At 33.1% G+C, this 18484-nt stretch overlaps 1 protein-coding gene across 4 annotated transcripts in view; it reads left to right on the forward strand.

Moving 5' to 3' along the window:
• Positions 1-18263, forward strand: part of LOC114337594 (lachesin-like) — a 204237-nt gene extending 185974 nt beyond the window's left edge. For 2 of the 4 annotated variants that reach the window (XM_050661061.1, XM_050661062.1), the window contains 2 exons: positions 4518-4595; positions 10731-18263. In XM_050661061.1, coding sequence (XP_050517018.1) covers positions 4518-4595; positions 10731-10819 — 167 coding nt within the window. In that variant the 3' untranslated portion in view covers positions 10820-18263. The remainder of the gene's footprint in view (positions 1-4517; positions 4596-10730) is intronic. The other 2 variants (XM_050661063.1, XM_050661064.1) reach the window with 1 other exon arrangement.
• The last annotated feature ends 221 nt before the right edge of the window (positions 18264-18484 follow it).

Consider the following 18484-nt stretch of genomic DNA (forward strand, 5'->3'; position numbering starts at 1 on the left):
AGAGCGCGCATAAATCTATTTTGTGGGTGTTCATTTCTATTGGTATCTCTTGGTCTCTCTTTGTCCATGACTTAATATTCAAGCATTGACAACTTGTAACAAAAAGAAGTACTTCTGTTGGAGTGAATGTAAAGAGAGGGATAAACTCCAACAGAAGTAAACAAAAGCCAGTGAAACAAAAAAAAAAGACTTCTGTTGGAGTGAAAGTAAAGAGAGGGATATACTCCAACATAAGTAAGGAAAGAGATACTAGATGTCAGCTAATGGATCAAAAATGAAAAGAGGGTGAGGTAATAAAAATACTAAGGAAAACTGAAGTACTTGTATGGGGAGATAATGATAAGATGATGAAGTTGAGGACAGGGGAATTAAAAGGAATAGAAGTAGAAGTATGAAGACCCAGAAGCAAACTGAATAGAGTTGGCTAGCAAGAGATGCAAGAGAACAACTTGACACTCAAGGATGGATACGGCTCGTTTGCATGCCTGTCGAAGAACAGTAGCTCAAAGTAGATAATAATGACTATGAAAGGTAAATATTAAGATAAGAATAATGTACTGAAAATGTATAAAGATGGATAAGTGCTGAAGAAGAACAAATTAAATAACACTAACAAATCATGGGCGCCAAGAAAATGATCTTCGATCACTCTCCCAGGTATCTTACACTGCTGTCAAATATTAAATACACTAAATCAATAAATGTGAACATAAAGGAATAATAAAAATAAATGATATACAAAATAAGTCAATATTTATTAAAAATAACTACTAGATTTTTGACAATCTCTGAGTTACACAAAGTTACACATGTGACTAAAATGACATAAGTTATACAAAAGTTATATGTATCTAAGATAACAACAATAATGTTACCTGTTACAAAATTACATACCTCTTACTTACATATAGGGTACAACTCACATGAGACCTTTTACCACATGGTTATAGTACGCTTGCTACGTACAACTAAATTAAAACCCGAAAAATATGACTAATATAAATAAATAGGCAAAAGCCTGACAAAGAGAAAATATAATAATGAATAAGCAAAATTAAATATACAAATGAATGAAATAGATTGAAGTTACGATAAATCTCTAAACAAACGACTTGAATTGACCGAATAAATGAAGATACGTAAATGAATACCAAAATATCTGAAACGTCAAACTCTCACGGAACACGAATTAACCGTCAAGGAACGATTCAACAACTATGTTCCGTAGACGCTGAAGTGTGACGTCACGTAAGTAGTCCGTTACGATAAAATTAGAGAATTTAATTATTAGATTAAGAGAAAATAATTATTAAAAATTTTTAAGGAGTTCAAAAATGATTTCGTAACGTATCAGACCGTTACAAACTGTTGTGTTGTTTGCATTTTTTTTACAATCATATTATCGAAAAACCATCTAGAAAAGTGAGGTAGCAACTTAAAATTTTACCGAATATGTAAATACTGTAAACACCGATTTTTCGTTGTAAATTATACTCAACAGCTTTTCAAGAACTATTAGCAAAAAAAATTGGCTTTGTAAAAAAAAAATTGCTGCCCTGTACCATAATGTGCTAAAAATATATTTCTCAGCTTTGAAAATTTTATTTATATTATTGTTTTAAAAATGAATTGGAGTTGAAATTATTTAATGTCTTTTTTCAATAAAAAAGTCAGTTTTATTCTAGTGGTGAAAGTTAATCATGTTTTTCTATAATAAAAGGTATTTTTTATCTAAAATTAATCTTAGTCCAATCAAAGAACACTATGACAAAAAAAATGTCAAGGATAAAAATTTGGGAATAGGTAGGTGAAAATATCTATTATTAAATAAATAAAAATTTACATTCCTAAGATACCTCCGTTTTTCAAAAATTTTGCAAAAATGTTTCATAATATTGGACTGTATTTCCTAAAATAATTAAAAAAATATACTTCTAACTTTTAGCAATACAAGGATAATTTGAATTGAAATATAATTATGGGTAGGAGCTAATAAAAGAAATTGAAATATATATAGGTACACTGGATATTGTAGCAATACAAGAAACGAAACAGCCGAGATAAGGAATAATGCACATAGAAGATATGCTTTTCTTTGAAGACAGTGGAGTAGATAGAAAAGTATTTGAAATGTACAGGCTCTTGCGGATGATAAAGAAGAATGAAGGACCTAGTTTATGAGTTAATGGATATAGAATATGAAAGGATTCCTAAACATAACATAAAAATTCTAATGGAAGATTCAAAAGTGGGGAAAGGGAACATTTATAGAACAACGACAGGAAAGCGTAGCAAGCACTACTAGGAGTCAAGTGATAACGGACATATACTTCGTCTAATATACTTACCGTTGCACGTCATCCGCGTCATAGCCCGTGACGTCACCTGATACCAACACGAAATATTTAGGCGGTAGGTTTGTTCTTTTTTACACTTTTACACTGGATTTACATCCACTAGACATACTTTATTATAAACGCGTAGAAATAATATTTGAAGATTTCTATTAATGTTAACTTAAAGAAATACACAATAATATGTTTCATTTAATTTGTATAAATGGATTATAAAGCGTTTTTATGAAGCACATTTGTTCGGAACACTCTGTAACTGTAATCGAACGAAGGTGTCATTTTAGCATAAATTGGTAACATTTATTTGACAGTTGCGGTGATGACACTTCATATTTGTTTTTATTCTTTACTATAAGTATTTGTTTTATTATATTTACTGTTTTTATTATTTACTTTAACTTAAGATTATAACTTAATTCTTGTTCTCTATTTCTAAAGTTTTTATTTATTTACATTGAATATTAATTTGTTTTGTTATATCCACGTTTGCAATAATTATGTGATCTATTTGATTTAAAATGGATTCAAGGATTCTTTTATACTTTGGCAACTATGTCAACTATGCCAACTTAGACCTCTGACGTAGATAATGACGTACAATGGTAAGTATATTAGACGAACTGTAGAGTGATAGCGATTTGCGGTAAAAAATATATATGGTGATGATCAGTACGCAACTTAAACATTGAGATATATACAATGGAACGTCGACATCTTCAGATGAAAAAACCGTCAATCAAATTGATCATCTACTCATCGAAAAACGTCACGCTAATTTCGTCACAAACGTCGGAAGTATGAGAGAGACAGGATATAGCACCGATCACTTTTTAGTAAAAATCTCATGTAAAAGTGAACTGGAAAAATATAGGGACAAAGAAAAGTAAGAAGAACATATGAAATAATAGAATTAAAGAAAGAAAACTGGTTTTGATTTAATCACTATGGTACAATTCTTTGAATAATTTTTCATACTCAATATAAAATTGAATCGATCTTAATTATTTATACGATAGAAAAATACCTTTTATAAAACTTACCACCCATTTTTCATGATCGTTTAATTTAGTACTTTTTCATTTGACGTTTACTATAATTTAACACGGATTGGTTTAGGTTTGGGTTTTCATTAATATTTATTAATTTAGTAGAGGATCCGATATAGGGACGAGACCTGCACTGATTTTTTTAACGGATAAAAACTATTTGATAAGTAATTTGGTATGTTAAAAATTATAAAAAACAAGTGGTACCCTATATAATTTTGTACAGACTATAATTACTTAATAATTAAAAAATTACTCTAAATTCTACTAAAAATTTATCGGTCCGAGAAGATATTATTTTATATTTTTTGGATCATTTGAAACCATAAAGGTTTTCTGTAATTTTTCTCTTTTGAGCATTTTCAAGTTATAAACCATTTAAAACTGATAAAAGAACGAAAAATGACGATTTTCAAGGCTCAAGAACACAAATAAAAAATATTATTTTTGTAATTGTCAAGTACCTGAATTCAAATTCAAACTTTTTTCTATCAGGTTCCATATACCCCAGTATCATATATTTTTTTAATTGTTAATGAGGAAGGTTCATGATGAGAAGACGGCGATCAGGCTACATTAACAACTAAAAAATAATGTTTTAAAATGTAATAAATCCAAAATAGTTATAAAGAACTGATAGAATAACGTTTGAATTTAGGTACTTCGTAATTTCAAACATGATATTTTTGACTTGTTTTATGCCTTAAAAATCATTTTTTGTTTTTTTTTTTAGTTTTTAATTGTTTATATCCCGAAAACGATCAACTTAAGAGAAAAATTACAAAATGTATTTTTTGTTTAAAATGATCAAAAAACTTAAAATAATATCTGGCCTGGTCAAAAAAATTTTACTAAAATTTATAAAAAAGAAATAATTTTTTAATTATTACTAATTGATTATAGTCAGGACAAAATTATATCAGGCAACCCTTGTTTTTATCATTTTTAACATACTAAATTACATATCAAATAATTTTTATTCATCAAATAGATCGGTGCAGGTCGTCCTTAGGTTTATCGGATCTTGGATTAATTGTTTGTTCACTTTGATTCATTTTGTTTATAATTGGTGACTAACTCTTCATTTTGTTTCATTTTTTGGCATTTTTTTGTACAGAAAAACACTCTTCCGTACAAGGAGACACATCTGCACCCCAACAACAAGAAATTAGTCAGAAAGAGGCACCAGTAGGAGGTATTTTTAATTGTTTTTTTTATTTATTTTCCAATATTTTTTTGTTGTTATTTTGGTCACGTCTTTCTTTATTCAATTAGTCCAATCAAGAGGTTACATGTAACTTATGGCGAAAAATAAGTTTAGTTTTGTTGTGGAAACCTTGCGTGGCGAGCTACCCCCAAATTGTCATATTAATCTAATCTTTAGGGGGGTCCGCGGTAGCAACCATCTTGAACTCGAGAAGAACCGATTTTGATCAATGTTTTCGCCATTTTCAACTTTTCGACAAAAATGGTAAGGACTAAAATTGCTGCAAATGCGATTTTCTACAATTTCCTCTTTGCAAATTTTTTCATGCGGTCTATATTTTCCGAGTTGAGGAGGAAATAATGACACAGCATAATTAATTAATTATCTCGTTTATTATTTGCTTTACAACATAAATGTACATAATCAAAAACGGAGTGAATTATAATTATAGTATACAATTTTGAGGTATGATCGAAGCGAAGATCGGTGGGATATGCGCATTTTATTAATGAAATTCGATACTTTTAAGACATTCCAGAAGCCGCTACAGATAAAATGTTTTAACAACCCATTAATCATTCAGAATTACTCGACGGATATTAGTACAGTTAAAATAATTAAGACGTCGGTCTTGACGGTCCAGTTAGCTGGGGCTCAGTCGATCGACAAGTTTAGTGGATTTGCGATTTGCGGTCGCTGGTTCGAGCCTCAGCTAGGTCATGAAATTTATAAAAGGCCAACGCCGTAGTATAAAACTCAATAGAGTCTACGGCTTGGTCTGGAATAAACTGGCGTCTGATCGGCCTATGGAGGAGCGGTACGGGAAGGGATAAGGGCTTCCGGCTTGGTGATACTCCTCCATAGATCCCTACCGAAGGGCGTTGACGCCTAAGAACGGTGTATACAAAAAAAAAATAATTAAGACGATAATTATTTAATGAGTAAAATTCAAAGTTTTTTCTACTTTAATGACAAGAAAGCAAGCTCATTAACAGAACCCAATTAAAAATTATTTTGCACATCATATTTGAAACATTATTTGGTTGAAAAATTAAATTTTGGTTGGCAAAAAATATATTAATTTGTCTGGACTAAATTACAGTTATGTTTATCTTAAAAGGGATATGTTGCTATCAACATTCACACAGTGTTGCCAAACTGAATTTTGTTATTTTGAGTGTAAATTTTCCCAGCGATCTCCGACGGTACAATAAAAGAGCAGCAAAGGTCCTTAAAAACCAAGAATTCGACAACTCACGATTAACTATATTTTCGCCTTTTTGAAAGTTGTTGCACTGTAGAAAGTTTAAAACCACTGGCGCTTTAAAAATTATTTATTATAATCTCTTGTTTGGACTTGTAAATATTTAGAAACGTTTATATGTTTTTTATTGTTGTTGACAAAAAACTGGTAAGTTACATGTACATCAGGGCTCACATTCATTTCGATCATTGTTTTGCACGTTATAGCACAAAATTAGTGTATAGTTGCACAAAAATCATATGGGACTAGATTAGACTAATGTTTATAAGTATAGGTACAAATTATTCGAGATCCAAGGATAACAATTTTACATTATGAAAATTTAAAACAGGAAAGATCAAATTAAAATCAACCTGAAGCGAACACAAACTAAGTAAATACAAGATCCTCTCAAAACTCTGTTTACAGAAGAGTTTTAATGTGTAGGATACTTTGAAGATATTGCAATCGTCAGGGGCAAATTCGCAGGAGATACCGATAGTCAATGCTCGAAAAAGGCAAATCATCAACTTCACAAAAATACAGCGTTACAAGGCCTAACTAAAACCAGAGGTTCTCGGAGGAACAGAGATTTCAGTTGCCCAGTAAACAAGACAACTAGTAATATATTTTGAACATAGGTTTACATGGAATACTCACATACTGAAAACCACCAGCAAATTACTCTGTCCTTGGGCAGATATAGAAGAATGACTATGGTTATTAGACTAATAATAACTTCTGGGTTCGAGACGTGTTGAACAAAGACGCAGCTAGTAGAAGCGAATAGGCTACTGGAAGTAATACACAAAGGCTAGCATGCATGCGTATACGGGGGCCATAGAAACAACTCCTACAGCGGCGTTAGAAGACCTGCTGAATCTACCACCACTACATATTGTAGCGAGCTTAGAGTTAAAATAAAACTCACGGTTCGTTTATACGAATTTATTTATACAACTTTACAGATCGAATGTATCTTATCCTCTGACCTAAAATAACATCGCTTTCGGCTTATATATGAAATAACGTTATTCTCGAGAAATCTGGATTCGCCATCTCTCGTTTTCGCATGACCTTCCGTATATGACACGCCTCTCCTTGCCACTTCCAGTACATATCGTGCTCCCTCCAGAATACTCTGGGCTACATTCCAACACGTTCGAGTTAGAAACCGTTATACGGGGGTCGGTCAAAAGTACCTTTTCGTTACAATATATTTCTATAGGGCGAGGCCAGATCTATAGTGTATCTAAAGATTAATACATAGTCAGCAAGACATAAGCCAGGCGCATAGTGCTGACAGTAGAGATCTAATTGATGAACTAACAGCAGATATCTTAATGGAGCAGCCCATCGATGCAACAGCTTTGACTATAAATTCAAAATCAGGATACTGGGCAGGGAAGACTGGAAGGAAAGTGTACCCATACAAGCGAAAGCTACCACGTACATTGATGTCTCAAAATCGTCGAATAGTGTAGCAGCCGATATAGTAGTGACAAAGCAAAGGATACATTTCGCGGTAACTCTATCTAAGGATGTCAGTACAAGCTGAAATAAGGGCAATCCATCATTGCATGGAATAAATAGAAAAGCAGAAAAGATCGTACCGTTCAATTTCCATCTTCACGGATAGCCAGGCAGCGCTTAACGCTTTGCGATAGCTGTTCATAAGTAGTCTGGAAAACCCACTCTAATGCTTTCGGTCCAAACTTCTTGATTTGCTCTGTATGCAGGACGTTAATATTAAGAAATTGTTATTTTTTATGAGGTGAATAAAACTTTAACTTTAAAACTCTAAACTTTAAGAAAATAAAATTACCAATATGTGTAATTATAATAGATCCACGTCGTTATAATACATCTAATTTAAATGATCTCACCTTCATCAGCATATCTTGGACCGTTGCGTTAGAAAGGTATATAAGCCTATACCAAAGACACAACATAGGCATGTGGGAATAACCGTATATAGCGCTACAAAAGCTCCCAAAATCACTTTCAAACGAAGGTTTAATTTAAAAAAAGCGAACTGGGAAAAATATACTGATGAATTGGAAACGCAAGTGAAAAACATAGTCCCGATCCCCAAAAACTATGATGCGTTCATCAAACTTGTAAAACGAACCTCATGTAAACATATACCCAGAGGATGTCATACAACATACAAAAGACATTATGACAAAGTATACCGAAGAATATAGTAAAGACCCATTCAGCGAAGTTACGGCAGAGATAGGGGAGAGACTGCAGCAAATACTAAGCGCCTCCAGACAAGAACGGTGGAGCGAGACATTAAGTAAAATGAATATGACGCACAGTAGTAAGCAGGCTTGGAATATGATCAAAAAACTTAATGGTGATCCCACAGAGACGAAAGAGTCATGTGCAATAACGCCAAATCAGATAGCCCACCAACTGCTTCTGAATGGCAAAGCAAACCATCGCACAGTGGTCCAAAATCCCGAGAAGCTGGCCAAAAGTCAAAAAAAAAAATTCAACGTTTCGAGAATAGTATTATATTTTCTAAAAGAGAATTAAATTCCCTATTCAGTGTTGGCAACCCTAGAACTATATCTCGTATATCTGAATTTCCAGTTCAGTTCAAAGTTGACCTTCTTACGGAACAGAAGCGCAGTTAAGAATAACGAATATTTTATACGCTCAGTCTTGTGCGTGTATCTCGAAAACTAAGTGCGCAAATTCAATTCTGCGAAATGGAGGATATTTGTAGATCCATCTTTAATAAAAGCAGATAATATCAAAATATATGTATATGTGCTATATTTAGTATATTTTAAGTTAAAATTAAGTAATAAGAGAGTATATATTTTGAAAAAATTAAATTTTCAGATAGGCAAATAGTTATATATTCCATCGAATTCCAAGATGTTACTATAATCATCTTTTAGCTTATATTTCTCTCTTTAAGATTCAAAAAAAATTTGCTGTCACTATCTGCCCCTTTGGTTTTGCGAGAATTTTTTGTACAAGCGCTCTGCGCTATGAGTTTCAATATGAATCGTTAACAACGCAGAATAAACAGATCATGCCGCGGCATTCAGGTAGTTGTTATGACTGTAGATCTCTAGTTATTTCAGTATCATAGGGTGAAATCAGAGATAAAAGGGCCAGGTACAGTATTGTTGAAAAATAAAGTAAAAATTAGTTTTGACTTTCATATGATTAATAGTCGAATTTAACGTTGGAATAAAAATCCGCCATTGTATCCGCCATTTTGTTTTTTGAAATTTCGATTTCGGATTCGTAATCAGCAACCTCAAAAACCCCCGGATATCAAATTTCGACGGTATTACATATATTTAAAATACATAAACCCGCCATATTACATCCGCCATTTTGTTTTTTGCAATTTAGACTTCGGATTCGTAATTAGCGACCTCAAAAACTCCTAGATGCCTAATTTCATGCAAATCAAAAAAAGCTTTCATATTTTGGCCATCTTTTCGGATTTTTGGACCACTGTGCATCGTTGCAAAACGCCAAAGATCATAAGAACTCAAGACCAGGAAACAACTCTCTTGCGAAACCATCGAAGAGCTCAAAAATGGTATTGACTGTATAAAAAATGGAAAATCACCTGGGGTGGACGAAATCCTCACAGAGCAGATAAAACACTTCGGGGAAAAAGCGAGACAATGGGAGTTCGATCTGTTTAACATCTGTCGCTCTACCTACCAGATTCCAAAACGGTGGCGTAAATCAAAAGTAGTAGCCCTTCTGAAACCTGGGAAAGACCCTGAACTACCGGGTAGCTACCGTCCGATATCTCTGCTATGCCGTTTGTATAAACAGTATGAACGCCTCATTTTGAACCGCATCCAGGAAAAATTAGATGCAAAACTAATCCCACAACAAGCAGGCTTCAGACCAGGTAAATCATGCACAGGCCAAGTGCTGAACCTAACAGAGTACGTAGAGGAGGGATTTGAACAGAAAGAGATAGTGGGAGTAGCCTTGATAGACCTTACAGCGGCCTATGATACAATAAACCACAGAACCTTGCTAACTAAGATCTATAACACTGTGCTTGACTATGACCTGGTAAATATCATTAGATCACTATTGTGTAATAGACGCTAATTCTACGTTGTGCTAAATGGAAAGAAGAGCAGATGGAGAACCCAAAAAAAGGCCTACCTCAAGGAAGCGTTCTGGCGCCGTCCCTATTTAACATCTACACCAACGACCAACCAATGCACCCTCAGACTGAGAGTTTTGTTTACGCTGACGACCTTGGTATCGCCGTAAAGGGGAAAAAACTGACACAAGTGGAGTCGACAATGGAAGAGGCCTTAAACATGATGTCAACGTACTACAAACAAAACTCATTAAAACCAAACCCTACAAAAACCCAAGTATGTGCATTCCATCTCAACAACCATCTGGCGCATGTAAAACTGAATGTTTCTTGGGAGGGACAACGCTTGGAACATACTGATAGGCCCAAATATCTTGGAGTGATACTAGACTGGTCACTAACGTATAAATTCCACTGTCAGAGCACAAGACAAAAGGTAACTTCTCCGGAAACTTAGGTAGCAAGTGGGGTGCAAACCCCCAGGTCTTAAAGTCAACAGCTGAGGCCTTATGTTTCTCAACAGGGGAATATGCTTGTCCCGTTTGGGGTAGATCTAGACACGCCCAACAAGTCACCATAGAATATATAAGACCGTTAGTCGTAGGGTTCACTAGCTCTTAGACTAATATTTAATATGGTGTAGGATTGTACTGAATTATACTGAAATATGTAACAAAATTTACTAAGATTTTTAGATACTTATTTACTATATTAGATTTATTTATATTTGCTGAACTTTTAGATATTTTTATTAAAGTGTATTAATATTTTTCAGAATCAACACATCAAGCTGGTTCTTCGATAAAAGCTTCGACAGCCATCTTAAGTATAGCGCTGATTTTGACCTTCTACATTAGGCACTGAAGAGGCTAAGTAAAACAATGTACAACTGAATATCTTCCATGCACTGGTAGCTTAAATACAAGAGAAAAACCAAAGTATTTGACTATTTCTAGAATAAGTAAATTATGACCTTTTGTTGATAGGCCAAAACTTTTTAGTACTTACATTAGAACCAAAACTATCTTATTAAAAGCATACGGGTTTTAAATTTTTTACGCTATAATTTTCACGATTTTTGTATAAAATTTATTTTTGAAATTTTTTGGGTTTAATGTACGCTCCCGCTGGCCTGTTATTTTCGTCTTAAATTCAAGCTATTATATCTTAGCTTCATTTTTTTATTTCTAAACTGACACCCTTGTACATAATTCCTTTATTTTGTGTTCATTTTAATCCATTATGTTTTGGTTATCATGGAAATACGTGATGCTGAGAACTGGTAGCACTGGCTTAAAATTGCTCCAGTTCTTAGTACGCTTTTCTTCTGTGATTTAGCTGTTATAAAAGTACCCATGTTGACGAAAAAATGTTTAGAAATTTTCAGATATATGAACACTTCCAATATTTGACCTGTTATTGCACAGAGTTGCTATCTCAAAGAAAGCAAAAATGTACCTAACTGCTGTGATTCTTTAATAAATATAAAATATATCTTCAACATTTAAATGTAGACTGTCTCTAGAGCAAATTGTGGAAACTAAACATTTTGAGATGTAATATAACCACTTAATCTGTAACACTTCATTTATATCACCTTCACATACTTACAACAAACTTTATGGTGTATAAGTTGCAAATAATATGCTAAACCATACGGTGAGAATGATGGGGAAGTTGGCATTAACCAGGGACTTGAGACTTCGAACAGATGGGAACAGCCATACCTGTGTTCAAGAGTACCATAAGGCAGTAAATATTAAATTTAAAGTCATATACGGAGTTAGCTCACTGATCACATTTCTTCATATGTGTATATGTTCGGTCATCACCATTATCTTTCTAGCTCAAGTCAGTTTTTAGCGTTATCTTGTGTTACTTCGAAGAACGAGTTAATCAGCGACAAGTTATATACACCTAGATTTTCTCTAATATTTCGCCCAGAATAGTTCTGGACCCAGAAATAACATATTTGTTAGCCTTTGAGCTTGGTCACGTCTAAGTACTATTATGTAGGATCTATCTCACTTAAAGTACTTATTTGCCCTGTACATAACTTTTTTTACTGAAGTGGAAAAATTCTAACTAAACCAACTTGGGAACCCGTGTGGAGGACCACATGCTAGGACATAATACCCAAAGGACGCATTATATAAGCCGTATGCACCCCTGACCAGTCGTCTACCAACTAAAACGACCCCTTCTTCGGACAACGCAACTCCCCAAGAGTTCAACCGGTGAACGAAACATTGGGATGCTCTGCGAAGTCTAAAAATTCTTACTGGAAAAACTGGAAAATATTTTTACCTAAAAGCTATAACAACGGCTTAAAATAACATGCAATAACATCCATTCTCTTTGGAAAATAGTGCAAGCAAAAACGCAGTGTTTTCCGTCGTTTATGACTCCTGACTCCACAATCTGTAGGTTGCCTTTGTAAGCAGTTCTCAACGCTTCGTACCATATAGGCGCGCAGTATAAGAGGGTAGCATGTACAACCTAAAGGTACGTTCTTCTTTTCAAGGCATTTTGACTGCCGATGTTTGGCATAATTTTTGTTAATCCGGCGGTTATGTCTTTTGCTCTGTGAACTACTTTCATCGGATGATTTATGAATCTTGAACCTGTGTCTAGTTGGATGCCCAGATATTTAGCATAGTACACAAACTCTATCCTTGTACTACCTATTACAAAAGTCAGATTTGGACGGGCTTTAGAGCCTTTCAAGATCAGATTTTCTGTTTTTCTGATGCCAACTCTAGATCTTGTTTTACCATCCATCTGTTTACTTTTCTGTAGCTTCTGTTGACTAGAATTTCTAACTCCAAGGTGTTTTTGCATTGAATGAGTAGAGCTAGATCTACTGCATATGCAATAGCTTTCCTAATTATATTAGGGATCCATGCAGTATATCTGCTGATATTTTTAGGTTTTGCCACTTGAACGTATCTTTCATTGATGTAGTCATTAATTATATTGATCAAATAATCTGACACATTTGCTTTTTTCAATGCGGTGATGAAGTGTACCCAGTTGGCTGAGTTGAATGGGTTTGTCACATCAAACATCACCTTTCTACAGGGTTAGAACCGTAACACATTTCATTTACCATATCAATAGATGATCTAGATTTCCCTAAGTCCTGTACATACCTGTAAAATATGTAACAGGGTGCATTAGCGTGAGAAGTGGGGACCGTCTGGTATTCAACGGCGCGCAGTGTGGCCATTTATAGGGCTAGACCCACTCTTGAGCATCGACAAAGTCCTGTTACGTAAAAGTAACATCTAATTTAAAACTAAACATGCTGTATGTACGTTTTTTATTATTATTTTAAGTGGTTATATTAACGAGCTTGGGTATAATTAAAGTATGTTGTATATTAATCGCTGATTTTTTGATTCTTTATACAGAAGGGACAATCTGCAGTGTTGCCATAATATACTAAATTATTTTTTAAATGGGGGATCAAAGAATTGGCACGAGAACTTAATACATATAAGAATAAGTTACCTGTTAATATTTTATAAATTCTTATTGTTAGGTCCGGTCAGTATTTTCACTTGATTCGATCTTTGTTCTTTGAAAATTTTTGTAGTTTCCGTCTAGTCTGGGTTATTAATATGGGAATATATTTGTCCACGTAGTTCTATAAATAAATCAAATAATTTTCTACATTTTTTAAACGAAATTTGGAAATATAGTCCGTTTGGCATGTCTTTAGAATCAAATTTTTTGGAGTATATTTCTAAATTTCCAATTTTTTTAATTTTAAGTTTAATTGTACATATTATTTTAGATTTTAGTTGCGTGTGATGTGACGTATTTATATTTTATATTATAATATATTGTACTACCAGAATGCCTAACTAAGTTCCCTATCATCTTTCTATTAGGTTAAATTAAAAGAAGAAGTTATAATGTATCATTTTCCTGAAACATTTTACAGTAATCTTTCGATAAATACACTTCAGTTCAATAAATTATACAATAATTTAGAGATATTATGGAGAATTTTGTAAAAATACATCACTGTTTAAAATAATTATATGAGGTTTCTCAAGTTCATTTAAGAATGCCATTCAATTATGTTACTACTGAAAAGTTCCTGGAATAATTGAAAAAACTACTGGAGCCACTTACTTAAAAATATAATATAATGTATACACCAGAAGATAGAGATCTTCATCTGAAGAACATGTTGATTGGAAGTGTATGAAACCCGTGATACTTTTAGGCTCCGTCAATAACATCACAATTAGAATAGTTCTAATTTTTGTTAACATTGTGGTTTTTAATACCCATGTCTCAAAACCATATAATGGGCTATACCACACATAACTTTTCAGGACTTTCTTGAGCATCGACGAAGTTCTGTTGCGTAAAACTGGTTTCCAGTAAAAGCCTGGTAAAAGCCTTACGTAGTATTTCGATCCTGTTTAATTATCAGAGACTCTTTATCAGAGTGAGTCACAATTTGCATTCATTCAGTTGCTAAAGTATTTAAAAGGGTTTAAACGTCCTATCTCCTCTAAGAGAAAGCAGACCAACTGTAATCGTAATATTTTCAACTGCCATCTACTTTGTCGTTGAAATGTTAATTTTAAGGACTCTCTGATAACTTGCCTCACTGACTAGGTTTAAGATTATCTGCCGATCTGCTGCTCTAAAGATTTATTCAGAGTATAGATTACACTGGGTGACAAAACACAACTGTGTCGTACTCCACCTTTGCTTGGTAGTTTTACCTGTAATATACAGGGTGAGGCAAATAAAGGGCCTATTAGAAATATCTCGAGAACTAAAGGCAACAGAATAATGAAAATTTGAATTAAGGGGTTTTGAAGAGTCATCTATTTAATGAAAATATTTTCATCTATTTGCTACTTCCGGTTATACCGGAAGTTGCTTATAACTTCGTTTTTTTAAATGGGACACCCTGTATATTTTTAGATTTTTGAATTCTCTTCGATGTCTTCTTTCTTAAAATATGAGGTTTTGTAATGATATACAGGGTATTTTAAAAGATAATTACGTTTTTTTATTAATTTCGTAGCAACATTCACACCTTGTATAATTGTAGTAGTTTGACATCTAAAACTCTACTTACATTCAAATGGTTTTTAATATAGTCTATTATTGTTAAGAATCATTAGTATAGCTAAATTTTTAATTTCAGTATACAGGGTTGGTCGAAACTCGGAATGAGTATTTTCTGAGTTTTGTTAAATGGAACACCCTGTATTTTAGTATTGTAATGAAATGATATTTTATGGTACTTTTTTATTTCTTAAGCATTCCCTATACCTAACTGCTTTAATTTGTGCTTAATTGTTAATCGCACCAACAATCTTAACTACGTAGGTATTTTGATTGCTAAACCATTATTGGTAATTTTAAGGATCAGTCTGGATTAATATGTATTTATTTCTGAAAAATTATTTGTGACTGAATTTTTTCACGGCCAACCTAATAAAATTTTACGTATTTTTTGTTGCAATTAATGTTTAGCTTGAATCACCAATAACTCACAAATGAAAGCAATTAGGTATAGGGAATACTTATAAAATAAAAAAGTACCATAAAATATCATTTCATTACAATACTAAAATACAGGGTGTTCCATTTAAGAAAACTCAGAAAATATTCATTCCGAGTTTCGACCAACCCTGTATACTAAAATTTTAAAACTAGCTATACTAATGATTCTTAACAATAGTAGACTATATTAAAAATCACTTGAACGTAAGCAGAGTTTATATTGTCAAACTATTACAATTCTACAGGGTGTGAATATTGCTACGAAATTAATAAACAAACGTAAATATCTTTTAAAATACCCTGTATAATATTACAAAACCTCATATTTTAAGAAAGAAGATATTGAGGAGAATCCAAAAATGTAAAAATATACAGGGTGTCCCATTTAAAAAAACGAAGTTATAAGCAACTTCCGGTATAACCGGAAGTTGAAAAGAGATGAAAATAATTTCATTTAATAGATCATATTTCAAAACCGCTTCAATCCAATTTTCATGATTCTGGTACCTTTAGTTCTCTAGATATTTCTAGTAGGCCAGTTATCTGCCTCACCCTATATATTATTTCTGAGGTTAGTTGCAGAGGTGGTTTTTTATCAATTATCCCAGATTTTTACATCTTAATTCAACTGTAAGTTTTAAAGGATAACTGCTAAAATTTATAAATTAAAACCGAAGAATATGGATAAGTGAATGTTTCTAGTTGTGTAAAACTCAAAACAAAAAAAAACTATAATATATCCTTTAACAAAGAAAAATATCAACGTTTTGAGTAATGTCACTTTTCTTTTAAACCCTTTTTAAACATTGACGAAAAATTCCTAGGACACTTCTTGAAATACAACGGTTTTCATGATAAAAAACGATACGGTCACCTCGAACGTCAGAGCATAACTCAAAAGTGTCATTGTTCCAAAATAAAAATATTGATTTTACCGCCAAATGAATACCGCCATCTTACTAAGTTGGAAGTAAACATCTGTGACACTTTTCCTTGTAAAAGCACAGAATTTTTGGAGCCAATTTTTTACAATGTAACGGGAATTATGCATTTTTTGAGTTATGTCACCTTTCTTCCGGACGGGCGACATATAAATATATACTTTATCGAAAGATTACTGTCAAATGCTTTTCTGAATAGGTAATTAGTGTTGAACTGACCTGGGGAACTGTTCAAATGCCTTACACTCGAATGTTTGGGACGAGAACACAGCGTCTATCAAAATGTTGGTTTTATAGTGTCTTAGAATTTTGAAATTGGGATTTTTGAATGTAAATGACGATATGGTGCTGACTGAAGACTATGAGACTGTGGTGCTATTGGAAAAAGTATCAATCATAACATTTTTTAATTAAACATTTGCATGGATAGGTTTTTTATCTAGTTTAAATATTCATTGTGCCATGCAGATTCTTTTTTAAGAATGGTTTTGTAAAGAGTGTGTAAAACCAACTTTTTTCAAGACAGCTGTCTTTCTAGTGGAATTATTTTTGTCCTCAAAATTTAGAAAAATCGAATGCTGTTTTGAACTACAAATTGGTTGGAATATACTAGACAAAAGAGTGAATATTTGTTATGTTCCTTCTTGCTTAATGGCATTTAAAGACAAGAATGGTGAAGTATTGTACTTTTTCTTTTATTAATCAATCATTTGTTGATCTTTGAAATTCAAATTGTATCCATTAAATTACATTCCAATATTATGCCACAATGGTAATACAAGGTGATTAAATGAAACGGTACGATTTGGCAACGCTGCTGACGATAAAATAGAGGTGCCGCGGGCTTGCGACGTAAACGTTCTGAATCTAGAGAGTGGGAAGTTTAGTTATCATGGAGACGTGGTAAGCTTATTACAAAAATGGTGAAAGTTTTGTGCCTGTACAACAAGCGTTTCGTTTGGACTACCATTTGCCGCCCCGCTGTGCAGTTCATTCTAATATGGTTATTAAGACTTGGGTTAGGAACTTTGAAACTGATGGTTAACATCACGGAAAAGAGGTGGCAGTGTCAGAATCTTCGAGGACTTGCACCGCTTCAATATTATGTGGTGTGCGAGCAGTTCTGATACTGCCACCTCCTTTCTGTGATGTTAAACCACTACTTTTAAAGTTCCTAACCCAAGTCTTAATAGCCTTGTTAGACGGAACTGCAGCGCGGGGCGGCAAACCGTAATCTAACCGAAACGCTCGTTTTACAGGCACAAAACTTTCACCATTTTTGTAATAAGCTTTCATACCGAATACGCATTGTTCACCCCACTACGTCTCCATGACAACTAAACTTCCTTACTCTCTAGATTCACAATTTTTACGTTAAAAGCCCACGGCGGCGCCTCTATTTTATCGTCAGCAGCGTTGCCAAATCGTACCGTTTCACTAAACCTTGTACTTTAAAAAAGCTTTTTGATATTTTAAATTGTTTTCATAAACTCTTCAATAAATATGCAGTTTTTCTAAATATTGAAGACAAATGTAGATCAATAAAATTGTTAATATACTAAAAACACCTCTAAGTAAATATCTATTAAAAATTGTTGCTTACTGTATCAAAGTACGATTTCAAGAACAATTCTCTGTAATTGTTGATAGAACAATCTTAGCTAGGTCCATTTGGTTTTTTAGAAAATAAACTGTTATAGTCTGATGATGGCATATCGCTGTTTTGACAAACATTTACTGTAGAAGATCAGAAATTGTTTTTGAAATTGTATTTAACAATTGTATATGAATGTATAGAGAAAAAAAATAAAAAAAATATTTCAATATTCAATTGTTTCATTTAAAAAAGTTATCAGCATTATGGAAATTAAAAAATAGAAAATTACCAGGGGTCGTATTTTCGAATTCAATATTTTCAAATACCTACGAGTTAACTCGAATGAAAAATTTCGTATACGAACGTGAATGTGTTTTGAACGTCCTTCGAAATGTTATACGTGTACGAGCAGAATTTGCACCGTAAACACTGCAAATTCGAATAACATTG

The sequence above is a fragment of the Diabrotica virgifera genome, chromosome 9, assembly GCF_917563875.1.
Source record: "Diabrotica virgifera virgifera chromosome 9, PGI_DIABVI_V3a".
NCBI classification, from domain to species: Eukaryota; Metazoa; Arthropoda; class Insecta; order Coleoptera; family Chrysomelidae; genus Diabrotica; species Diabrotica virgifera.